Source organism: Canis aureus, chromosome 11, assembly GCF_053574225.1.
Source record: "Canis aureus isolate CA01 chromosome 11, VMU_Caureus_v.1.0, whole genome shotgun sequence".
NCBI classification, from domain to species: domain Eukaryota; kingdom Metazoa; phylum Chordata; class Mammalia; order Carnivora; family Canidae; genus Canis; species Canis aureus.
In genome coordinates, this window is record NC_135621.1 from 44001569 (window position 1) to 44028188 (window position 26620).

Here is a 26620-nt window from a genome sequence, read left to right on the forward strand (position 1 = left end):
GAAGATAAGCATTACCAGCAAAACTAAAAGGCCCCAAAGACCTTGAACTTCTAAGCTAACATGAGCAGTTAAGAAAACATTCACCATCTGTGATGACCTCAACTCTACCTGAAGCAACATCAGCTATAAATTTTGCTGTATTCAAACCACAAGTGGGGCCATAGCCACTGGCTCCATGGATTAAGAGGAAGATGCAGAGTCCTTGCATCTGTCTACATGAAGCCAATAACCCTCTCCATGAGCTGCCAAGCCACAACCCCTACACACACTGCACCCACACCAGACAGCATTCATCTGCTGACCAGCAGGCAGGAGAAATGGGCTTGTACTCTCCATCCTCCTAGTGGGGAAAATAAAAACACACAGAGAAGAACTAGAACAACGGTTGCTAGTATGGCTACTGCAGAGGCAGAGGGCTTATCTTGAAAATAACAACTCATTTTGCTGGACTTCACTATGACAATCCATTTTCCATCACAAATATGACCACAATCCTTTTGGTCTCTGGACTGACTAAAGGATAATGGCAGTTGCCCTACACACACACAAACTATGAACCAGAGTATCATTACAAAGCACTTATACAAATATAGCAGGACTCAATGTTAGTCAACTTACTCAAACTATCATATAAGAAGTCCTGTTAGTTTAAAGAAGGTGAAGACAAAAGATAAGAAAAGGCTGCTTGAATTGTGAGCAGTATCACTCCAAATGTACCAAGTCACACAGGGCAACTGGGTCCAGTCACACCATGGCTCTCACAAAGACCCAGAGGCTGCTGCTTTACCCGGCAGTTCCAAATGTTAATCTCTTCTATCTTAACAGTCTTTTTTTCCTTTCCCCTTTTGAACAAAAACATCTGTGTAGTCATTTTCTTCTTCTTTCTAAACAACTTAGGGAAGAGCAAATAACCAGGGAATCTTCTTTAGTCCTAGCTGCAGGGGGGTAAAAAAAATCCTGCAACTTCAGTAAGTGAACAAAGTGAGAGAAGAGTAGCTATAGCCAGGCATATTAAGAGTGAAACAGTGACAAAGAAAGTGTCTGTCCACTCTTTTCTTCAAAAAACATCTCCTCTCACTCACAAGAGAAGTGATAACCAAGGGGGCTCTTGGGAAGGTGATTCACCACCAGGAAATACCACATAATGACACATTCCCACATCCTAACAGTTACTACAGTTACTGCTGCTCTCTTAGTTATGACAGAATGTCACACCAAAGACTTTGTTGTTTTAAACATCCTTGTTCTTTAGAAATAAGAAGAAGTAGAGCCTGAGATATTTCTCACCTGAAGATCTGTGAGGAACCGAGGGAGAGAGGGAGCTGGTCAGAAGTCGGGTGGGGCAAGAACACAGGCTTGCTTGGAATTTTATATTTGGTTTCATCTCCCCATCTTTATTTCACCCCAAACTTCCACCACCTTAAGGGAGGCGGGGAGGACATGCTCCATGTGAAGCAAGGTCAGCAGAAAAGCCAATCAGCCTCACAAACAGGATGAAAATTGGACGGCAGCGTGACATCACTGCTAAGACCCAAGCCAAAGAAGAATCCCCCAACGGTGTGGTATAAAGAAACTCCAGTGAAGACGGGAGTTCTGAAAAAGTTCCTAAGTAATACTTTATTTTATTTCCAGTCATCAAAAGTTAGCAACATTATCCACTCTTTCTCATGACTCTTGTAGTTAAGCAAATAATATTAAATCAGTAAAGATGTTAAATATTTCATCATGCCCAAACATGAGAAATAAAGAAGTGAAGGTTTCCCTATAACATGCACCTCAGCATCTCTTTATCTAATAAAGGAGAAGTTCCTACACTGGATAAATTTCCTTCTATTTCTACAGCAAGTCAATTCAGTACCTACTGTGTCCAAGATGGTGGTGCTGGGCTGCATGACTAGCTCTACACCCAACTGGAGAGAGATATTCACTTGGAAACCAGTGAGACACAACAGAATACTAGAAGAAATTAAAATAAGGGGCGCCTGCAAGGCTCAGTGGTTGAGCGTCTGCCTTTGGCTCAGGTTGTGATCCAGGGGTCCTGGGATCAAGTTCTGCATCAGGCTCCCTAGGGGGAGGCTGCTTCTTCCTCTGCCTAGGTCTCTGACTCTCTCTGTGTCTCTTATGAATAAATAAATAAAATCTTTAAAAAATGAAATGACGGGGATCCCTGGGTAGCTCAGCGGTTTAGCGCCTGCCTTCGGCCCAGGGCATGATCCTGGAGTCCTGGGATACAGTCCCATGTCGGGCTCCCTGCGTGGGGCCTGCTTCTCCTTCTGCCTGTGTCTCTGCCTCTCTCTCTCTCTCTCGTCTCTCATGAATAAATAAATAAAATCATCAAAAAAAAATGAAAATAAACAATTTCTATGTGCAGCAACATGATTGGATCTCACAAACATAGTGTTAAGCAAAAGAAGCCAGACATAATAGTACCATATGGTTCCATTTATATCAAATACAAACATAAGCAAAAATAATCTTTCATGTTAGGAGTCAGGATACTGGTTATTCTTGGGGGCGGGGAGGAATTACTGACCGAAACAGGGCACCAGGGGCACTCTTAGGAGGCTAGCAATGTCCTGTTTCTTGATCTAGTTGCTGGTTCTTGAGTAGATGTGTTCACTTTTCGGAAATTTGCTGAACTTCTAATGTATGCCTTTCTCTGTATTCATGTTATACTTCACATACAAAGGCAAGTAAGTAGACACAGTTACCCTTGAGAAGTAGGTTCTTTCAAATCTTTCCAAACCTGAAAACACACTGCTATAACACAGGTATATTAAGGAGAAAGAATAAAGGTATCTGAGAATGTCCAGACATAAAAGAAACAAGATAAACTGGCACAAGGTTCTCAGGCCTTGTGAAAACTCTGCTGGACTTCAGAGCCCCAGACACCGTGACAACCATGAATCACAGATCACAGTAGCAGTCCAGGCCTAGAGGCAGGTTTCCACCTCCTCAGGGCTTGCACTCTGTCAGAGTGGACGACCAATTAGCAGCAGTGAGTACTACGAAAAGGAGCCAGCAGATCAATTTCTTTCACCTCACCATGGCTTTGAATAGAAGCTGACAATTATAACGATCCGAAAGATCACTGAAAACCTCTAACACATACTGAATAAATACAGTGCCCAAGGTTCAAAGGGACATATTTGAATCTGTAAAAAAAAAAAAAAAATTAAAACAAGCTTTGGGGCAGGATTACAGTTATAATATAATCTAGGCTTTGTTAAACCACATCAGCATGTAGAGTTATAAATCTAGGAGAGTTGCATCTGTGGCACAGCCTAGCTGTTATGGGGACTAGGCAGAGAGGCTGTTCTCTCAGAGTCTGCTCTTTTGCCAAAGGACAGCTTGTTGGGGTAGCTTCCTGCACTGCTTAAGGGCCATGTGTGGATTAGCACTGCACCCACAATACTGCCAATGTGGAAGCTAAAAACTTAGCCAACCAACCAGTTATTTCTCTAATCTTGCTTTAGATCATTCCCACTAAAGTCAACACCCTTTTCTATAGGTAAGTACAGAAGTCAGAATAATTAGAAGATATGGATTCTGTCACTAAAGATTTCTCATTTTCCTTCTCTCAGAGTATGATGCTGAGGGGAGGAGAGGCAGTGAGGTTTCTCCAAACAAGCAAGTAAAGCTTTTATCCTAAAAGCTCTTTCATTGTCATAGTAACTATATGTTCTCACCGTGGATTATCACTGGACATTGACAGAGTAAGAAAACAAGCAATTTCTGTAAGTTTTATTATACGGGCAGTTTAGTTTAGGCTATGAATTTATACTCAGTACCTATAAAAAGAATTTAAACTGGAAAGCAGCTATTGGAATTAACTTTAGAAAATCAGGTCTGGTGGGGTTAAGGAGGTCCTCTTAAAAAAGGGTTACCATTTTAAAAGGTAAAGCATTTCAATGGAATAGGCATGGGGTATTTGAAACCTGTTCTTTCCAATCGTACTGCTTCACCATTTTACTACATCTCAAAGGGTATCTCAGGATACATAATTAAAAGATTAATAAAAGTTTAATTTTCAAATAGTTTCATAAACAAAAGCACACATGTTCACACACACACTCATACAAAACCATTAACCAACTACATATAACTTCTTTGGGCTTTGGATTCTTCACATAAAAAAAGAAAAAAGATGAACTCTAGTAGATTTCTAATTTGTGTCACAGGACTGACCATTCATTCAACTATCATTCATGAAATGCCTTCTATATATGCCAGGCACTGAATTTGGTACTTGGGATGATGCATCACTGAAAACAATTAACAAAGATCCCTGTTACCATGGAGCTTATATTCCAGGGTGAGAAGGGATGAAATGGAGCAATGGTAGAGGAAAGTGATATACACTAAGTATAATAGGCCAGTTATACACTGTGTGATGGAACTGGAAAACATACAACAAGGTATGGGCATTAGGGGTTGGTCAGAAAGTGCCACTGGGCATGAAGGTGAAGGACTGGGCCATAATGTCATGAAAGGGGGATGGGGGGAACAATAGTAAATGGGAAGTCTTCAGGTAGGAGCTCCCTGGCAGGAGAAAGAAGGAGTAGGCCTGTGTAGTTGGAGGGGGGGGGAGGGGGGAGTAGGAGAGGAGGTATGAGACAGAACAGGGCAGGAGGCAATCTAATGAGTACTGTCAGCTACTCTAAGAGCCTGGGATTTTTTTTTTTAATTTTTATTTATTTATGATAGTCACACAGAGAGAGGCAGAGACACAGGCAGAGAGAGAAGCAGGCTCCATGCACAGGGAGCCCGACATGGGATTCGATCCCAGGTCTCCAGGATCACGCCCTGGGCCAAAGGCAGGCGCCAAACCGCTGTGCCACCCAGGGATCCCCAAGAGCCTGGGATTTTACTGTGAGCTCAGTAAGGAATCAGTGATAGATTCCGATCAGACTTTGTTTCTAAAGAATCACTAGGCTGCTATACCGAGAAAAGAGGGGTGGACAGGGTGGTGGGGGGGCGGGGCAGTAGTAGTAGAGGCTGTAGTGGGAAGGGACAGATCCATATGTGTGATAGTTTCTTACAGACTGTTAAAATTTGTTAGGAGTTTCAAATATACAAAAGTAGAGAAAACAGTATAATAGACTCTCCTGTACCTATAATCCACATTCCATAGTTATTAATTTGTGGCTTACTGCCTCCCACTGGCCACCAAGGGCAAAGATTATTTTGACACAAACTGGGTATTGTTCAAAGGAAGGGAACACTAACAGGATTTCCTAACGAATGAGATGAGTGTTATATATTAGGCAGAGTAGTCCCTAGATTCCTAGGCTTTTTTGTTTTTTTGGCCTGAGCAAACAGAAGGTTGGGAATGCCATCAATTGAGAAAGGTCAAGGCTGAAGGAGGAACACGTCTATGGAGGAAAGAGAAGGAACTCATATGACATACATTGAGTTTGGGCCATTAGACACCCAATTAGAGATGCTGAAAAGGCAAGTGATAAGTGAATGTAGAGTTCAGAAGAGTCTGGTCCCAGGACCTGAGAATACTATCACTAAAAGTCCTGCTTAAAAAAAAAAAAAAAAAAAAAAAAACGTCCTGCTTGCAAGGGTCTAAGATGTCAGGAAGGTTTCCACCATTCCCAGAATTGATAAGAGTGGCTCACCATTTCTAGATGGTTTGAACAATGTGGTCTATTGTTGAACCCCTGCTTTCCAGCCAGGAGTCTGAAATTTTTGGTACATATCAGGCAGATGTGCTTATGTGACCAGCTCCAAATAAAAAATCTGGGGTACTGAGTCTCTAATGAGCTTTCCTGCCAGACAACAACACTTCACATGTATTTTGACAACTTATTACTGAAGGAATTAGGCATATTCTATACGACTCTAGTGGGATAGGACTCCTAATAGGTTGTGTCTGGTTTCCTTTGCACTTTATCCCATGTGCCTTTTTCCTTTGCTAATTTTGCTTTGTGTTCTTCCATCGTACTGTACAAATCATGGTTGAGGGTACTATATGTTGAATCCTGTGTACTCCCAGTGAATCATCAAACCTGAGGATGGTCTTGAGAACCTCCAACACACAGCTTTTTCAAAAAATTTGCTGGGAATAGAAACAGGAAGGGAGATGTCAAGATGAAAAACAAAATTTTGCACTTATAGCCCAACAATTGGAAAAAAAAAAAAAAAAGCTGGTGGGGAAAGAAGATGAGATTTTTAAAAGAACAGGGCCCATATTTTGAAACTAGCAATTTAGGTTATGCAGATTTTGCTGTGACTTTTTTATTCAACTACTTACTTAGAAAAATGTCTTGATTCATGTAGCAACAGAACTTACAGAAGTGACCTGGAGAGTGCTCATTAACAATTACAAAGAGCATCCATTCAAAGCAAGTTTTGTTTTACCAAGAGATCAAGAATAGCTCCTTCTAGAGCATAATTAATTTTCTATTCTACCCTGGATCTGAGAATAGTAGGTATTATTAAAAAGACTAGGTGTTCAGTAATGGTTTCAATGAATGAATTAATGCAACTTCATGAACAGCATTAAAACAAAACAAAACAAAACACCCCTGCAAATCATGGTTGATATTTGCCATTTCCAGTCCCAAATGAATCAAAACTGCATCTAACCAAAGCAATTAGTACTCTGTCATACTTTTGGTAAGAATGAATGGCATTTTTCTCTATTTCTTTTTAATATTTAAAATTATCCCACAAAGTAACAGAAAAAACATATGATTATAGAGTACAATAATACAATAAAAATATACTAGGACATATCTATTAAGAACGGCATCCAATTTATTAAAGGGAATCTATATATATTTTATGTCAATGCCCAAAACACTTCTGTAAATTCTCCTTTAAAACTACCAGGACAGGGGTGCCTGGGTAGCTCAGTCAGTAAGCAACTCCCTTCAGCTAGGGTCATGATCCCAGAGTTTCAGGATGTGAGTCCTGCATTCGACTCCCTCCCTCCCTGCTCAGTGGAGAGTCTGTTTCTCCTTCTCCCTCTACTACCCACCCCTCCCATGCTCTCTCTCTCTCTCTCTCTCTCTCTCTCGAATAAATAGAATCGGAAGGAAGGAAGGAAGGAAGGAAGGAAGGAAGGAAGGAAGGAAGGAAGGAAGGAAGGAAGGAAGGAAAACTGCTAGGACATTCTTTAGAAAACAGCAAAGCTAAGCATTATCCATGGGAAGGGCTCTGTCCTAAGCCTAGAAGGGCTATGAGAACCCTAAGAGTTACCCCTTAACAAAGAGTTTCTAATCTAGTACAAACCCAGTTTCTAGTCTAGTACAGAATAATAGAACAATAAAAATGTGCGGAAACTGTTCTCTGGGTGGTTGTTAGAACAGCACTAGAAAATTACTCATAGGGCCAGACAAAAGTAATTGCCAAGGAGATAACAGTGATGCCTATAACCAGGGGACAAAGAAGCCACCTGATGCAGAAGATGCAGGAATGAAAAGGAAGAAGGCCACCTGGGAGAGGCCAAGAGTATCTAAGAAGGAGAGTAACAAAAGTCTAGGAGTAACAAAAGTCTTCAGCAAAAATGAAGAAGGAAACAACAACAAAAACCCTCATTTACTGTGTAAAAAATTAATATGCTAGACACTTTACATCTATTCTATACTTCTGACAAAAGCCTGGAATTTTTATTCCACTTTACAGATGAGGAAACTGAACCTTCATGAAACATAATTCTAGGCCCTAGTCCAACAAAGGGTGTTACTACTGTCTTGGGTAAAAGCCAGCACAGGACTATTGAATAAAGAGGCTGACTTTCTATAAGGTTCATAAACTACAAATTCATCTTGAAAAATATTTATAGGCCTCAAATTTATAAGAAAATATTTCATAAGAAAGAGTAGAAAAAAGATAAATCATTTTTTATTAGTTCAGTGACAATTCTAAAAACAAAACCCAAAAATGTACTGTCTCTTTCTAATCACTAATAATTTTAAAGGACTCTTATTTTCTTTCCTTAGAGGGATGAAATTCAAGTGTGAAGAGCAGATCAATTCTTTTTTTTTGGTTTTTTTTTTTTTTTGAGCAGATCAATTCTTATGGCTAATGTATAACATCTATGATTATTCTTAGTATTCTCAATTCTTATGGCTAATGTATAACATCTATGATTATTCTTAGTATTCTTATTACAAAGACTGAGAATGCTAACAGGATCACAACTTCAAAGTCCTCTATGGCAACAATGTATTACTATAACTTTCCTGGACAATGAAAACAATAATGCACATCTATTACAAGCTTCTCCAAGCATCCACCAAAATTAGATCACCTGTACAATTCATCAAAGATCTGAGTACCAGGACACTTGGGTGCTCAGTCAGTTAAGTGTCTCCCTTCAGCTCAGATCATGATCCCCAAGTCCTGGGCTGGAGCCCCACATCACATTGGGCAACCTGCTCAGCAAGGAGTCTGTTTCTCCCTCTGCCCCTCATCCCATCCATGCTTTCTCTCACTCTTGCTCGATTTCTCAAATAAAATAAAATCTTAAAAAAGAAAAAAAGATACCAGTACCTACAACTTACAAGGTATTGCAACTTATTTGCTGCATTAGAACCTAACTACAGACCACCACTATATGATGCTTCTAATGTGAACTAGGATATATCATGATTGCAATGAATGGAAGACTGGGATGATACTTTGGCAATAAGTGAAACTTCAAGCAGATCACTTTTCTGAATACAAACTGTTGTTATCCATCAATAAAATGAAGGCTTTTCAACATGAAAAACAACATGAGGTATATAGCTGACCTAGTTTAAATCATTCTTTGCTTGTAAAAATCAGTTGCATTCTTAAAATGAATTAATCCAAAATAGAAACATATTCTATCTCTGTCAAAAAAAACAAAACAAAAAAAAACCCCTAATCCTTAAAAAAAATTTCACTGTCATTTCACCAGCATTTAAAACACTTCAACAAGTACCCATTTGTTGAGAAGTTCACATCACCCTTCATATCACTTTGGGAAAAGAAGGATTGATGGATTCAAAGAGGAGTAGGCTTCCCAATCAGGAAAGCTTGGAAACGAGTCCTAGCCTTCGCTCTTTCATTCTAAAAAGAGAGGACGATGCTATCTGTCTCCAAAGTCTATTGTGTGTAATTCAAGCAAGTACCTGTATCATACCTTACGTGATAGCTGGCACAAGTCTTCTAAAAAGGGCAGCCTGAGTGGCTCAGCAGTTTAGCACCGCTGTCAGCCCAGGGCCTAATCCTGGGGACCTGGGATGGAGGTCCCATGTCAGGTCCCTTGCATGGAGTCTGCTTCTCCCTCTGCCTATGTCTCTGCCTCTCTCTCTCTCTCTGTGTGTGTCTCATGAATAAATAAAATCTTTAAAAGAAAAAAAAAAAAAAAAAAAACAAGTCTTCTAAAAAATGTTAGTTCCCTTCATGCATTCTATACTTTTCCCAGGCAATAGACATTCTTTATCACCTTAGATGAATTCTAATCTCTAGTACATTTTTTTATAAAAAGAAAATATTAGAAATAGCATAATGCTTACCCTGGCTCATTTGTATAAGGTTGTTGTATGTTTACTTTATTCTATACCAGGTTGATATCAATGGAGATATCAATTAGAGTGATATCATCCCCCTCCCAAAGAGCAATGAAAAGTGGGTTTTGGAGGTAGAAGAAAAACTTACCACTCTTACATACAGAGCATAAAGATATCCATACTGCACAGAAACAGATACATAGGTATTTTAAAATTTCATAAAGGGTGATTAGGAAAAATATCTTAAAGGCTTCTTAGGGAGGTGATAATGAAAATAAGGCTGAGAAATACTGCTGTACTTTTTGAGGATACAGTGGAATTACTAGTTCTCAAAAATCAGTCATACTTTTTAATTAAAACAAATCAAAATTTAATCAAGAGTTTTTCTTCAATAACTTGTACCATTAATAATAATAAAAAAGGTATGACTTGTGATCTTTATCTATAGAAAAGCTGACTAAGGAAAACAATCCTAATTAGGAATTGCAATCTAAGATCAAGATCATTTAAATTAAATTAGAAGCTATCAAAAGTAAGAAAATGCCAGATAAGGAAATTTGGCATGCCGTAAACCTGGCACATCAGTTTCTCTCTCAGTGGCAGAGAAAGACAAGGTAGCTTGTTAAGAAAGGTAAAAAACAAAAATAAATAAATAAATAAATAAATAAATAAATAAATAAATAAGTAAGTAAGTAAGTAAAAAAAAAAAAAGGTAAAAAACAGAAGACAAGGAAAGCAAGTCTATCGGGGGCAGGGGTGGGGGAGGTGGAGGAGGGCGCCCAGCTGATGACAGAGCTGACACTAGAGCTGACACCGTCTCACTTGATACTTGACCAGCCTTTCCCTGACAGCCCCCAGCCATGATATGATGAGTGGGCCAGAGCCAGGGGAAGGCCAGGGAGAAAGTGCCACCACACCAGTTGGCCTGAATGGAAGAAGCCAGAACCAAGCTGTTAAGGCCTGCAGCATTTAACTAGACTCTGAGGAACAACGGGATGGAACAAAAGGATGGAACAACAGGTCACACAGTCCACAGAGATCTCTCCCTCCCTTTCTTTTGTTCTTATTTTCAGTCTAGACAAGAACAGCACATTTGTGATATTGTGCTCCCCTCCAACTGAAAAGAGAGAAAACTGTTAAGCCTGGTTTAACTTGCTTAACTGTTAAGCAAGCCTGGCCTTGCTTTGTCACTGGAGTAAGTCTGTTTTGCTCTCTCTTGTCAGAGCATGAAGTCCATAAGAGCAAGCAATATGTCCCCCTCCTCTTCCCTGGACCTAGCTCAGACGGTGCTCAAACACTGTTCCGTCAGATATGATCTTCACTTGCTTAGCACTGGTGGGCTGCTTCTGGGGCTCCTGCCTCTCCAATTTGATGATAGGCAGAGGCTAGGGTTTTGCTGGCTGTTCCAGGCAAGGCCATGTTTTCACACAGCTTTTATGCTTTAAATCCCTAGGAACACAGTGCAAGGAATATGGAGGGTACGCAATAAAATCTGCCAGCTGGCTTCCTGCACCCCAATGACCATCAGCCCCAGCATCTTCCTTTCCTCCAAGGAATATGCCACAATTACCAACCACAAAATTTTGGTCCTAAGATTAAAAAAAGTATACTCTGACTGATCTGGTAAAAACAAACTTTAGAAAGGAGAAAAATGATCAAGACTCTTCCAGTCTTTAAGGTCCAGATCAAATCAGTTCTACTTAGAACCTAATGTTTCAAACTATTACTACTTTCAAAGGCTCATTAAATTGAGAATCAAAGATCTGGATTCTAATCCCTGTAATCTAACTAGCAATGTATTCCTGAGCACGAGGTGCCAGTGTCTCCGAGCTAGAATTCTTCACCTGTAGATATGAGCGGCCAGCTTCTTTCCTAAGGTTCCATTAAAGTATGGGCTTTCAAACTTGAGTGTACAGCAGAATCGCCAAGGAGGGCTTGTTACAACCAGATTGCTGGGTCCTAGCCCCAATCCAGAATTTCTAATGCAGTAGTCTGGGTGGAAAGTGAGACAGCGCATTTCTAACAAGTCCCCAGGTATTGGTGCAGGTCCAGAAACTGTAATTTGCTAATCTACTACTTTAACCCCATTTCATGCCAAAATGGCCAAGTGGAAGAAAGACTATGGGACTGGCCAGGAGACTGAAGTGTATGCAACACTCCCAGTCCATGGTGATGTACTGCAGTGAAACAGCACTCCACAGAGCACCATTTCATCTCAGTTTGACATGAAATACCACATATTAAGTTTGCCTCTGTTCTCTCTGCATCACCCCAAGAAATGTTTTGTCCTACCTTGCCCAAACAAATGACAAAAACAAATAAGGGCATTGTAACTATATGGCAATACTTGGGGGTGAGGTGGTCTATCACCCAGATGATCTAGAGTAAGCGTTTTAAAAACTGTTTATCGGGATCCCTGGGTGGCGCAGCGGTTTGGCGCCTGCCTTTGGCCCAGGGCGTGATCCTGGAGACCCTGGGTCGAATCCCACATCGGGCTCCCAGTGCATGGAGCCTGCTTCTCCCTCTGCCTGTGTCTCTGCCTCTTTCTCTCTCTGTCTCTCTCTCTCTCTGTGTGTGATGACTATCGTAAATAAATAAAAATAAATTAAAAAAATTAAAAAGAAAGTGCTACTGATATATGCAACAATATGGATGAATTTAAAAAAAAAACTGTTTATCAAAATGCATACCTTTTTATATGGTTTTGACTTGTGACCAATGTAAATGATTTACACATTTAAAAATTAATCTGGAGAAAAAGCAAGCCCTATAAATGACTCAACAGAAACTAAACTGAGCTGAATAACAAATTTATGAACCATATAGAGAAAGGAAATATTTCAAGTAACTTCTGAGCATAGCCTTCTGACTACAAATCCTTAAGAAGTATATTCCAAGGACCAAAAACTTCAGAGAAGAAGCATTCAGATACTGGTTTCTAAAGATACTTCCCACTAAAAGGAACTACAGCTCTTGAGACAAAGAGATTCCAAATCCTGGCCAGTGAGCTTCAAATACCTACTTGTGTCAGAAAATACAGAAGTACTTAGAGCTAAAGGAGTCATGACAAAGGGCATGGATTAACTCCCATAGCCAGATGAGGTACAATTTGATTAAATAAACAGTAATAGCTTTAATTGATAAACACATTGAATAAATAGAATTGCCAATGTCTATAGCAATATCCAGAAAAAGAAAGACAAAGAAGGGTGGGAGTAGCTAAGGAAACTCTTCTTTATAGACTGATGCTAAATAATATAGAAGACAGAATCTAAAAGTCATCATTTCACTGTAATAACTAAATCAGGAAAGAATCACCAAATGAATGGCAAAACAATTAGTTAAAAAGCTGTTGATGAACAGAATATTCACACAGTGCCCAAGTATTGCCCTGGAGATTATTAACAAAGTTTGAAGCTAGCAGTACATCCTAAGAGGGGAGAGCTCTGGTTAACTCCCTCTCCAATCAAAGTTCAAACTTGGCTTCTCTAACAGGGAGACAACTAGAGGGCTGTGACTCCTAACGTGATACAACAGGAAGGATCTAATACCATGAATGAGGTATTCTTGCCTACACACACACATACATATCATCTAATCGAGAGTCTTAACAAGCCTCCCAACCTAATTTCCAGTTTCCAGGAAATGTAAAAGGGAGGGACCAGTTAAAGCACAACACAAGGAAACAGGCAAATCCAGAATGTGGGATATTTTACAAACTGGCTGGATTCTTCCAAAAGCCAATTTCTTAGAAAAGAAATAAAATGGGGATCCCTGGGTGGCGCAGTGGTTCAGCGCCTGCCTTTGGCCCAGGGCGCAATCCTGGAGACCCGGGATCGAATCCCACGTCGGGCTCCCGGTGCATGGAGCCTGCTTCTCCCTCTGCCTATGTCTCTGCCTCTCTCTCTCTCTGTGTGTGACTATCATAAATAAATAAAAATTAAAAAAAAAAATAAAAGAAATAAAATGAAATGAAACGAAACAGGAGGGGCCAGGAGGATACGGAGGAGCTATCAGACAAAAAGTGAGCCAAAAGATAACTAGATGTAATGCACAAACCTTGGCTGCACTAGGATTTGAAAAATGTCTGTAAAAACATTCTTGGCACATTTGAGGATATCTGAATAGACTGAACATCAAGTGAAATTCTGTAAGCATTAATTAATTCTTTCAGGTGGTGTTATGATTATATGGAAGACTGTATTTTAAGAGAAGCACACTCAAGTATGTACAAGTGAAGAGTCATGGTGGTGCCACAACAATACACATACAACACACATACAAAATGTTAACTTCAGAGTTGTTCATTTAGGCATTGGCCTAGGGGCGGTCTAAGAGCAGAGTGACTCAGAGTGTTCATTTCTCCTACAATTCTGTAATTATGAGCATTTTCATAGTAAAAAGTTCAGGGGATATTATTAAAATGAAAACATATTCTCAGAGATAAATCTTACTTTAAGAGTTTATGGACCCCAAATTGAGTTATTGATCTAGCGGATTTATCTTCTTACCTTCCAGAGCATTAATTCAAAGTAATAGAATATCCCAGAAACTATCATTCCCCATGTTAAGATATGAGGACTGAAAGGAAGGAGTTTAACAAGAATCCAACAACCACTTCAATCAAGTTTCCCTGAAAACAACTCAAAAACATACATACACACAAGTGCATGTCCAACTGGGGAAATCTGAACAAGCTCTGTGGACTGTATCAGGCCCAATTATCAGTGGCCTGCACTGTTTTGAAGCCATGTATAACAGTACAGGCTTGTTTGCTATAATCGAACACTGGAGTAGGAGTCGAGTCCTTAACTTGTAAGAGCAACTGTTCGCCTTGCTTGATTTTGCGTAAGGAACTCAGTTACAAAGATGCTACTACCACAGCAGAAAACTGGGTGCAGGGTACATGAGACTCCCCTATATAATCTCTGCAAATTCATCGAATCTGTAATTATTCCAAAAACAAAAACCACGTTATAGATCTCATGTTCTGGTCTTCTCCAGTTTGAACATATCCTTAACATGGCTTCTTAAACCCTTCCCACAACCACTCTGATAAATGACAAGCTTTCTTTAAAAAGAGCCTTTCAAAATCCTAAAGATAGTCAATTCTTAAAATTGTGAAAGTCTGAGAAGAAATACAAAAAGACTGCTACATCAGCTGCAAATTCCCCCTCATTCCAGCCTGCTCCCCACTCCTGCTCTTAGATCGCCCCTAGGCCAATGTCTAAAACTTTACAAGCTGGAAGGCCCTTGATATGAGGGGCAAGGATATGTTTTCCAGGGTACCAGCTGTACAATATCCTCTATCCATAATCAACACTCACTGTGAGCCCTGACTGTGCCCCAAGCTATAGCACAGAGGTCACTCTGTATAGAGGTCACTAAATAAAAACAGCACACAAGAAACATTACTGAAAGGCCAATATGGTAAATGGCTGATTTGGTTTGTATTTGTTCTGAAGACTCACCATCTGGTTTTCATTTTACCTGAACACATGGGTTTTGCTTAATTATTTTTAAAGGAGTCCTGAAAATGCATTTGTCCAACATTGCCTGATCTGCAGGCAAGGAAATACCTTTTGTATACAACTCAACAAAAGTGGAATACAAAAGGCATCCATCACACACATAGATATGTATTTCATAGCTATGCTCACAGAAAGATGATTAAAAGAAACCAAAGCACCAACAATAGATATTATAAAGTAGCAGTATTTACTTTTTTAAAAAAAGCAGTGACCATATAATTGAGAAAAATGCAATTCTCGGGGCACCTGGGTGGCTCAGCTGGTTAAGCGTCTGACTTGATTTGGGATCAGGTCTTGGTCTCAGGGTCATGGTACTGAGCTCTGTGGTGGCTCTACGTTCAGCAGGGAGTCTGCTTAAGACTCTTTCTCCCTCCACACACCACCGCCTCTCACATGTGCACATGCTTGCAAGCTCTCTCTCTCTCTCTCTCTCTCTCTCAATAAATAAAATCATCTATGTATATGGAAAGAAAAAAAAGAAATGCAACTCTCAGAACTTCCAACTGCTTTGTAAAATTCCAAAAGCTTACGTTCAAAATGGTGTCTCATCTGCTAGTAAATAAGTCAGGAAGTGTGTTAATAAATGCCAAAGAACAGAGGCTCCAGCTAGACCATTTCCCAATGCAGCACCAGCATCATGCACAGTGGCAGGAATGGAAGCTTGACAGGAAGGTGCCAACCATCATTCCATTCACAGAGGGCACTTCGGAAATAACTTGACTGCTGTATTTAAATTACAGTTAGGTTAGAAATTCTGCTCCTTCACTACTCTTTAAAATAATCTTAAAAATAATATTTAACTGGAAAGCATCCAAGATAGTGTCACTATAAGGCAACAGAACAGTCCATTATCATAGTATGTTACAAGTTTCCTTAGGCCATTCAACCAAGCAATGGGTCCTTTTTATTTTTTTTATAAAAAATATTTTGTTCATTTATTCATGAGAGACACAGAGAGAGAGAGAGAGAGAGAGAGAGAGAGAGAGAGGCAGAGACACAGGCAGAGGGAGAAGCAGGATCCCCGCAGAGACCCAGACACAGGACTTGATCCCAGGACCATGGGACCACAACCCGAGCAAAGGCAGACGCTCAACCACTGAGCTACCCAGGTGCCTGCAATGGGTCCCTTTTCATTATAAAGTCTCTAGTATTCTCTGTGGCAGAAAAATGAGAGCAGCCATCTCATAAAATGTCACATCTTCAAATATTTGTATAAAGTTCTATCAGTTGTCTCATAGTCCACAGGCAACAGTGTTTTCTAATTCGTACTAACAGTGCTCACTTCGGCAGTACATATAATTCGTACTAACAAATATGCATATTGGAGATGAGCATGTTTTTGGAGACCAAGAGTAGAACAGGACCATGGAGGAAATCTCTCTAGAATACTCAACTGTACATCTGAAATCAGTTCAGTCATTATCTCCCTAGATCAACCCCAGATTTGGGGAATATTATGGTCTGATTTAAAGATACCCAATTAAGGACGCCTGGGTGGCTCAGCTGGTTAAGTGTCCAACTATTCATTTTGGCTCAGGTCATGATCTCCGGGTCATGAGATCGAGCCCCTGCTTGAGATTCCTGCCCTCTCCCTCTGCCCAGCACCCTCTTCTCAAAAAAATAAAAAAATAAAATTTTTAAAACTATATCCCAGATCCCCATGGCTGCTAGCTAACTCTAGAATCTATGATAATGATGGTGAATGTTATTTATAATTAGGCAAGTTAGAAGCAACCATGAGAATGAAAAGTAAAATTTCAGATAAAAATAATTTAAAGTAAGATGGATTTGGTTCACTGCGGTCTATGGTTATCTTCAAAAAGTTAAATATGGACTTGTGCATGTATGTACATGCACAGGAACATATACACTTACTTTTGTGTGAGTTAATTTCTCCTCTTTCCCATCTAAAGCTACAGAGTAAATCCTCATGTGACCGTTTCAAGAACTATTTTTTGCTACTAAATTTTGCCAACAATCTGCTCAGCATTCTAGCAGATGTTTCTGTTTTCAAACCTCTGGGAACTTGGCTGGATCTGTTTTCTTTCCCCATGTTAAAAATAAAAGAAATGGCCCAAATGTGGACTAATACCCCAGAGAAGTCTTTCCCCACCCCACACCCCCTCGATCTCCCTATCCATGTGACCTCCATGGGCCCTTCTCAAATCTTTACTTTTCCATTAGAGATGTTTCCAATTATGGTCCATTAAGTTGCCAAGGATGACATCACTCAGTTTTTTTGTTTTTTAAAGAAAATGCTACTGATTCCTAGTTACTTGGGGGACCATCTGCAACAATTTAAGCCAACTAGTCTGCTGGACCTTATGAACCCACAATGTCACAGGGGGGCAATTTGTTCAAGATCGATTCTACAAACAGAGTAATACTATTACATTGGGGGTTAGAGGGATGGAGGATCTTATTTTTTATATAATGATTTCTTTAAAACTATTTGTGACCCAACCATACCTCAGTGACATCCATAACTTTGATGGCCGCCAGCTGACCTGTTTTAACATGTCGACCCTGAAAAACAGAGAAAAGAAAGATAATTGGCATCACATTTTTGCAGGATCATTAGAACACAATGGTTACAGTTTCAATAAATCATCTCTTTTGTACTTTTCCCCAAAAGTGATGATGAAATAGTCTCGTGCTCTCCAGCAGAATATGGGTTATAATATCAATGAGCCACACTTAATAAACAAAACAAGTAGTAGAGACAGTAAGTTTTGATAAAGTATCAATTCCTTTCTTTCTTGGGTTCAATTTACATATCATTACCTCTCAACCTAAGCAACTTAAATAATATTTTCTTCTATACATCCGGTTGGCCATGTTTTCTTTCTTAACATTCTGCATAAATAAAATGACGCATCGCAAAAAAGCCCCTAGATATTTACTGTTAAAAACGAATAGCAGTCACTTTTCCCTGGTGTACTCCCAAGACCCATTACTTGATTTTATGAAAGTTATACCAAGGGTCTTATTTGAAGCTTTTCTACAGTCCCAAAGTGAGGTTGAGAATAATTACTCAAAATAAGGCAGTGCACAAAGAGATAGGGATGATGCAGAAGGAGAGAGTCTTCTTACAGCTACAGTATCATTCCTGACCTAGGACCTAAAAGTCATTATTTCTATCCCTGAGCATTTCAAACCAATATGAGGTCATTCTCTCACCCAGATGCACAGGACTAGATTTAATTCCTGTCAGCCCTGACCCTTCCATCTACTCTTTGCAGTGCCCTGATGGCCATTTCTCAGGCGAGTAACACAGAGCTACCCAGATCTCCTGAGCTTGATTTACTTCAGGACTTTGTGGACAATGGTTCTTCTTCAACAAATGTAAAACAGAAAGAATGTTCCTGTATCTCCTAAGAGCCTGCCTCTCTTGTGGTCTCATGATGAACAGTTATGAAGTTTAGAACTTGAAACCTGAGGAAATCTCTCCAGTTAGTCTGGAAAGCTTATCTAGGAATTCAAGTTGCATCTAGGACAAAACACCACCATGAAAATGACATTGTATTACAAATACATCTCAACTGTATGTGGTCACAGTGGTATGGAGTCCTGCAATGGCCCAGCAGTTCATGAGCAGGAGTTACACAACTCTACAGGTAACCAGGACAAAATCCACAGGCCAAGAACCTTATCCCAACTCTCACCGACCTGCAGATGCCACCACCTCCCTCTAAACTGAACTACCTTCCTGGTCTTCAAAAGTGCCACCATAAAAAGGGGGGCACCATTCCCACAACACACATACACTTGCAGTTCAAGCAGTCTTAAGTTCTGCTTCTGAGGGGAGCAGGCTGGTCCCACATCGGTCCACAGCCCAAGGAACTGCCTCCTGCCCTGTCAGCTATTCCCCAGCTACCATTCCACAAGCATGCTTTTCTAGTGTGGCCAGCCTTGGCAGACATAAACTGTCCCCTCAACTGTGCCTTCAGTACTCCATCATCACATCTTCCCCAACATCCTCAGACAACCCTCCCGGACAGTCTGGCACTCCCTCCTGCATTCACGGCTGAGTAACCCACAATCCTGAAAGAAAATGCTGCCCTGCATACAGGTTACCATACAGCACACAAAATGATCTAAGAAGCCACTCGACATCTATAGAAACTCCATCTCAGAGATACACAGAGTGGAATACAATTGTGTGTCAGAAAGTAGTAATTTATGAATATTATATGGGCTCCCATACTTCTGATTCTATTGCCATTTTTTCCTACCTGTCTGTCCGAGATTCAGTATCTTTTGATAATGCCCATCCCTGAATTACTCATTTAAAATGTGCATAGGGACGCCTGGGTGGCTCAGCGGTTGAGCGTTTGCCTTAGCTCAGGGCATGATCCTGGGGTCCCAAGGAGTTCCGCATCGGGCTCCCTGCATGGAGCCTGCTTCTCCCTCTGCCTAGGTCTCTGCCTCTATGTAGCTCTCTGGAATAAATAAAATAAAATTTTTAAAAAATTTTTTAAAATCCCATGATTATGACTGGTTAACACAACCATGAAGCCAAACTGTGATTTCCTCAAATCCAAAAGCAAAGAGGAAAACTTCAGACAACAGTATTGAGTAATCTTATAGAACTTTCTATATAAGGAACACAAAGATCATCTATCTCCTGAGCACCCAGGCAGTCCTCAAAACTGGAAACACATACCTGGTTACTCTTCCTGTAGCGAGGTTATTTCCAAATTACTAAAGCAAATTTCTTGCTGACAGAACCAAATGATGAGAGAAAATGTCACAAGAAAATTGCCCCCAGATCTGCTCTTTTTAAGAAGTAAATAGCACTACCCTGGGAATGTGTTAGGTGATATGTGGGGGAGGGGAAGGTCTTCTGAGAATCTGATATGATAACATAAGATCTTTATAGATGAAGAAAATCCATGGGCCATGGAAAAAAACCACTCCAGAAGTTTATGTAATAATAGCAGTATTTCCCTCTATGCCTGAACTCAAGACCACAGACTATTCTCAAGATTTAGCAATTTGACAGCATAAAAGCTTAGAGCTGTGAATTCACTCAGTGTTTGCTTTCACAGAATGTGAGCTTCCCTTACTAGGGGATTAGAGAGAATCGGTACCTAACAACTAATCAATTATTTTTGTGTTAGAGGATGGACCACACAAAGGCATTAGTCTTCATTAATGTATATATCAGGTATTCCAAAAATTACGTCCATTTTAAAGTTAAATTTAAATTAGGAAATTGTCTAAGAATTCTGTCCCTCTCCTTTCTAAGAAACAAGCCAACATACTGAAAGAAATGAAATTTGAGATCCTGGCAGTGTTTGGCTTTCATTTCTCTGACACCACTTCATTACTGTATTTCCTTGGGAAAGCTGCTTAACTTTCACAAGCTTCCTAGGATCACTGTAGGATCCCAATGCCCTTTTTAGAATAAGCAGGCCATAAATAAAGAACCTAAAGTATATAACGCCCTAGTCATCATATCTGGCATATAGTGGGCTCTAAGATGAGAGAGTCCTCCTCTCTCCACTCCCACCAGAGGTCCATGCTAATAACCCTTTCTCCTTAATTCACCTTGTAACTACCGTAACCCTAGTCTATTTAGGCCCATTTCTCACATTTTTTTTCTTTTTTTCTTTCTTTTTAAAGATTTTATTTATTTATTTATTCGTATCACACACACACACACAGGCAGAGGCAGAGGGAGAAGCAGGCTCCATGCAGGGAGCCCAATGTGGGACCCGATCCCAGGACCCCAGGATCACGCCCTGAGCCAAAGGCAAATGCTCAACCACTGAGCCACCCAGGCATCCCCATTTCTCATATTTTCAAAAGGCATGGCCAATATGGGGAAAGGCATTGGGGTGCTAAAGTAATGTACTACCCTGATTTTTTTTACCCTGATTATTTTTTTAAAAGAAACCAACAAACTAAGAGAAAACCTCTAAATTTGAAACAGAAATAATAATCTATCTACTCAGATGGGTCATCTTTGCAAAAAAGAACCAAAATGGTGAGCAAACAGCCCAAAGAAAAAAACTACAGCTGGGACTGAAATGTACCAAACATCCTTACACCTATAATTGCGCATGGAGGTCATATGAAGAGTTGTTTGAAAGGATAAAAATCTGTCTGTGATTTACTCAATTACTACCCCAGAGAGAATATATTAAAGGTTCCCCTCAGGGTTGGTTACAAACTTAAATCCACAAAAGCCAGGTGCCCCCACCCATCAGGAAGGCCTTACCCATGCCCCTTTGGCATCACTTTAGAAGTGTAACAAATGGCCTTCAGTAGTACTTGAAGAGAAAATACACATAATCGTAACCAACTGTATTGTGCTAGGGGTCAAAGATATAAGAAAAGACATTATTTCACTAAAGTCTGAGGCTACACATCTACTATATCATTCCACTCTGACCTTTATACCACCTCTTAAAGGCTGCTTCATGCAGTCTGCTCCCTGTGATGACCAATATGATCACCTTCCTTTATCTGAGACTGCATCCAGCATGCTGTGTCACTTAAATGCCTAGCCTGCACATGGAGAAGTTTGGAACTTAATAGGACCTTTCTTTCTATTGTATCATCCACTTTTAGAACACCTCAGTATATGACTTGGTCAGTATTAAATATACATACCTAACATCCATTATGAACCTGTTTCTCTTGGCCTATTGCCTGCATTTCTTGGACATGGTGTCCCATCCAGCATTATAAAATGCCAGAAGGAAGAGACTAAAGGCCCCTGGTTTTATTTATAAGGCACCAGGTGAACATTAATGCACTTAACAAGGCATCCAATGAGGAAAAGCCCCCCCAAATACTATTCACAGCTATTTTCTTAGTAGTGCCTGAAAAATCTTATAAAGGCCAGCAAAACAGGCCATTATCTTATTCTATAGATGAAGAACTCTAAAGTGAGTGTTATCTACCCATGGTACTATGGTAGTGGGATTCTCTTTCCATAATGATTATATAAAATGCAAGGGATTCACTCCTATCATATCTACCAGCTGGTCAAGTTCCTGCTATTGAGGGCCTTTTTGTTTTTAAAGAAACAGCTTAAATATTTCCACCTCAGTGTCTTCAAAGGGTTACCATGATTTGAAATTAAAATTGTTACTGCAATAAATATTTCACACAAAGTCAAATTGGCTCACACTAGCCAGAATTGTCCCCTTTAGTAGAGCAACCTTTGTGGCATCTGATTCATTTTTGGTCTTTAAAGGGGGAAAAGGAATGTTTCTTTTTTTAAAAGAAAAACTCAAACTTTCTTGGCAGACGTTCAAGCTAAGGAAAATGCCCTAATTTCTAACTCACCTTCGTGTTTCTAACAGAATCAAAATTGCCACCTTGCATCTGCAAATATGCATTACATTTGTGATATATGTTCCAAGAAAAAAAAAAAAAAAACACAACACACATACACTTCATGGTTTTAAAATGCAGGGCATGGTGGCAGCCTGTCCTCTAATGAAGCCTGTCCTAACCCACAAAGAGAAGCTAAGTGGTAGAAAGAACAGCATTCTAGGGAAGCTTTTAAATCCCAAGAGGAAAAAGATGTAATATCACCAACTGACCAACTACTAGGAACTAACTCATGTTACCTAGACCTCAGGTAACTCCATTAGAATACAATCTGATGAACATGTATGCTCACTGAAAGGCAAAATCTGATGGTCTCATTTACAAGAAGAAACTCAAGGGGGTGAAAATGATTTGAAGAAATGAAAGATCAAGTCCTTAACTCAGGACTCATCTCCTTGGGGATGGTCATGCTGCTGTTCAACATCAATCATCCTTTGTCATTGTATGGCATCACCATCTCATATCTTAACAAGGGTATGCACTACAACTTAGCAGCTCCATTTCTGCACACAGAACTTCCTACTTAATTCTGACCTTTCTTTACAGAATCCTAAAGGTTTTGCACTCACTCAGCCTTCGAGAGTAGATATATTATTGGAGAAGAAAATTCTATTAAATTTATGACACTCTTCAGGGTAAGTAAACACAATTCAGGAACAACAAATATTTTCTTCTCTCAACAACCCAGAGGGGTGCACACTTTTTAGCCTGAACTCCAGCAAGCATGACCCTTGTGACACCTGGGAAGCATGCCAGTACTAAAGACAGGACTGTAAGAACAGGATACAAGGCACCAGGATGTCCCCACTCTTGGAGCATGTAGTGAACAAAGCACTTTCTATGCACTTTCATTTACTCCTGATACAACCCAACATATGTACCAATGTCCTCATTTCACAGAGAAACTAAAGCTTTGAGAGGGTTAAGTGGTTAAGTTAATCAGCTCAAGATTCACACCCAGACTTGTTCCCTATACAAAGCTGTAAACTTTAGAATACAAATGATCACAATCATCTCATTAAACCAACTTACATAGAGGAGCTGCCAAGTATACCATTCTATAACATAGATATTTTAAGTGATTATAATCAAACATGGCAATATAGTAACCAATAATAAAAACCTACTCTGAATCCCTGGATTTTCCTCTCCTATGATAAATCAGAAAAGGTCAATGAAAGAACATCCCAAAGGAATTATTTAGGGAATCTGAAGGCATATGTGAATACATTCAGAGCCTCTATCCTTGGCTTTCTGCAACAGGTAACAGGCTTGTTTGTTCCTTCCTTTATCTCACCATAAATGTTCTTTCAATACATATTGGAGATCAGAATGCTTTTTCTTTTTGATGAGTTTAACCTGAAACAAAAACTCCAGAGATTGGGCAGCCTGGGTGGCTCAGTGGTTTAGCACGGCTTTCAGCCCAGGGCATGGTCCTGGGGGCCTGGGATCAAGTCCCACACCGGGCTCCCTGCATGGAGTCTGCTTTTCCCTCTGCCTCTCTCTCTCTCTCTCTCTCTCTCTCTCTCTTTCTCTCTCATGAATAAATAAAATCTTTAAAAAAAAAAAAAAAAACCAGAGATTAACTTTCTGATACTGGTTTTCTCTCTGCTTAAAAGAAAAACCTATCAATGCCAGAACTCTGTAAGCTGAAGGCTGACTATACTTAACCAGTGCCCAGGACATGCTCTGTGCTGCCAGAGGAGATAAAACACTGCATCTGCCATCAAGAAGTTTACAATTTAGAGAGGTAAAAAAAGTCCACAAGAAGGAGCACTAACATGGTGACAGAGAAACACTGTACACTCTGTAGCAGAAACACTTAGGAAACAGGACAGCGTGACACCAATTGCTTTGGCATGAAGTACAAAAGGTGTTGTTAAAGGGCCATCACTATGTGTCATAAAACTATATCAACTCTCTCCCAACTTGGAAGAAAAAAGGAGCTTTTCATACTCTGCACCAAACCAAGAAAAAGCCAATCTCTCCCCAAGTCAGAAGGCTTTCCAACATGGTGATGTGTGTGCCTGCCACAGAAGGGGCAACAACCAGCTGCCCCTCACTCCCATCCAACCTGGGAGTTGTTATTTGATCTTAATCATTTTTTAGCAGTGTTTTGCTGGTTTGCAGATGTAATATTTTAGATACAAGAGGTTTACCATGAGAGAGGGATGTCAAGTGTTTCTATTAAGCATGTCAGATTCAATTACAAAAATCACTCACTTTTATCCATGATGTATAGATTTCCAGGTGCCATCCCAGACCCACATATGAGAATTCCATAAGCAGGGTATAGGAACCCATGACTTTTTAAGACAGTCTCTAGTGATTTTTATGCATTCCGAAGTTTGGTAATCACTTTTCCAAGCTTGTATTAAAAAGCCCAAATTCAAGCTCTCCTATCCTTTTTGGACCATACAATATTTACTTACAGTAACATATGCACTCATTGTCTTAGCTGGGGTTTTTGATGTGTGAGGGTTAGATTCATAACACAACACATAAATTCCAAGAAATGTCAAATATGTTTATAATAAAAACAAAGAACTTATGTTCTGAAGTGTTCAGGAGCTGAAAGGGATAGGCAAGCCTAGTTGAACAAAACAGCTGATTTTACAGACAAGAAAATATACCCAGAGAGCAGGAAGGACACACACCAGTGAGGCTATGCCCTGATGTGTCTATTTTCTCCCCAGGATATCTTTTCACATCACACAGAGTTCAACTTAAAAATTCCAACAGAAGGAAGAAAAGTGAACAGCCTGAGCACAGAGGATTTTAGTGAAGTTAACCTACTCTCTACTACACCATACCGATGAATGCAGGTCATTATACACTTGTCCAAACCCACAGAATGTACACCATCAGAGCAATCCTAATGGAAACTATGGACTCTGAGTGATGATGATGAGCCAATGTAGGCTGATCAACTGTACAAAATGTGCCACTCTGGTGGAGGATGTCATAATGGAGGAGGTTATGCACATGTGAAAGCAAGAGGTATGTAGAAATCTCAGTACCTTTCTCTCAATTTTGCTATGAACCTAAAACTGCTCTAATAAATAAAGATTAAAACATTTTTTAAAATTCGAATCTGCTCCACCTTATATGTCCTTATTTTAAAGAACATAAATGAACCTAACCTACATGACCATGTGGTGAATGGTATGAGCTCAGCCATTGACCACTCTTTCTAAGGTTCCATATCCATCCACCACAAAGGCAAAGACAAGCTTCACCAGGTCTTCACTCTAAACTCAAAACCACAGTGTCCCCACTCCACAGTGCTCTTTTCTAGGAAGTGTCTGTGAAAATTCCAAAACTCAACCAAAGAAGAGAGGCATATTACCCAGACAGCACTCCATAAGCCATTTAAGATAAGGAACCATATAATTAACTTGAGAGAGACAGCTCAGAGTACTTCAGGAAACACTGCAGTCTTGTAGCATCTCCTTACAACAGAGCAGGAATAATGCATGGCCCCATCAACACCTGCTTTTTCCATCACACTCCTCCACAGCCCAACTAAATGTGAGGTAAGCAGATTCATATTTTTGCGCATTTCATCCTTGTAACTAGTATTTCTCTTTAGAGTCAACATCTTCCTCCCTTCTGTGATTAGGGCTGTGGATGAGCAGGCAGGCAGCGAAAGCACAGGAATATGTGTTATGAGATTAGCCCAGATTTGCAATTTAATAAGAAGACAGTGCTTCTATTCCCTCAAGAATTTAAAATTAAAGACCTCAATATAGAATTATGCCTTTCTTAGGTTGGAGCTATCTTATCTGGAACAACATTCCCTTTAAGGACAATTGTGCCTCAGTAGCAGAGAATGTACAGATTTAACTTCTACTAAGAGGCATAATCAAAATAAACAGCACGTAAAACTTTAGTCTCCACTCCCCAATTATTGAGTCGTTTTGATGCACACATCTTTTTTTTCTTTAAAAGCCCAATCTGGATGGAAATCTTTCCAAACCCTGATCTTGAGTATATTAAAGTTGCTTTTATTAATGGCCCAGGGAAATCATTATGAACATCAATTACTATCCTGTCCTTGCAATTAAGTGACAGCCTCAGGGAACATTACATAAGGTGGTAATATTCTGACTCCTACAAAGAAAGGGCCTGGTCATCTGGGTTCTGCATGCTTCTTTTGTCATTTTCGGCTGTGTTCTAGAACAGATTGAGGGGTGGGGGGTTGCTGGCCAGACAGCAAGCAAGTTCCAGTTAGGTGAGCTAGCA

The 26620-nt window shown here is 39.9% G+C and overlaps 1 protein-coding gene across 50 annotated transcripts in view; it reads right to left on the bottom strand.

Moving 5' to 3' along the window:
• MAP4K4 (mitogen-activated protein kinase kinase kinase kinase 4) overlaps window positions 1-26620 on the bottom strand; it is a 191392-nt gene that overhangs the window by 88914 nt on the left and 75858 nt on the right. For all 50 annotated transcript variants that reach the window (XM_077914952.1, XM_077914964.1, XM_077914958.1 and 47 more), the window contains exon 3: window positions 17495-17551. In XM_077914952.1, coding sequence (XP_077771078.1) covers window positions 17495-17551 — 57 coding nt within the window. The remainder of the gene's footprint in view (window positions 1-17494; window positions 17552-26620) is intronic.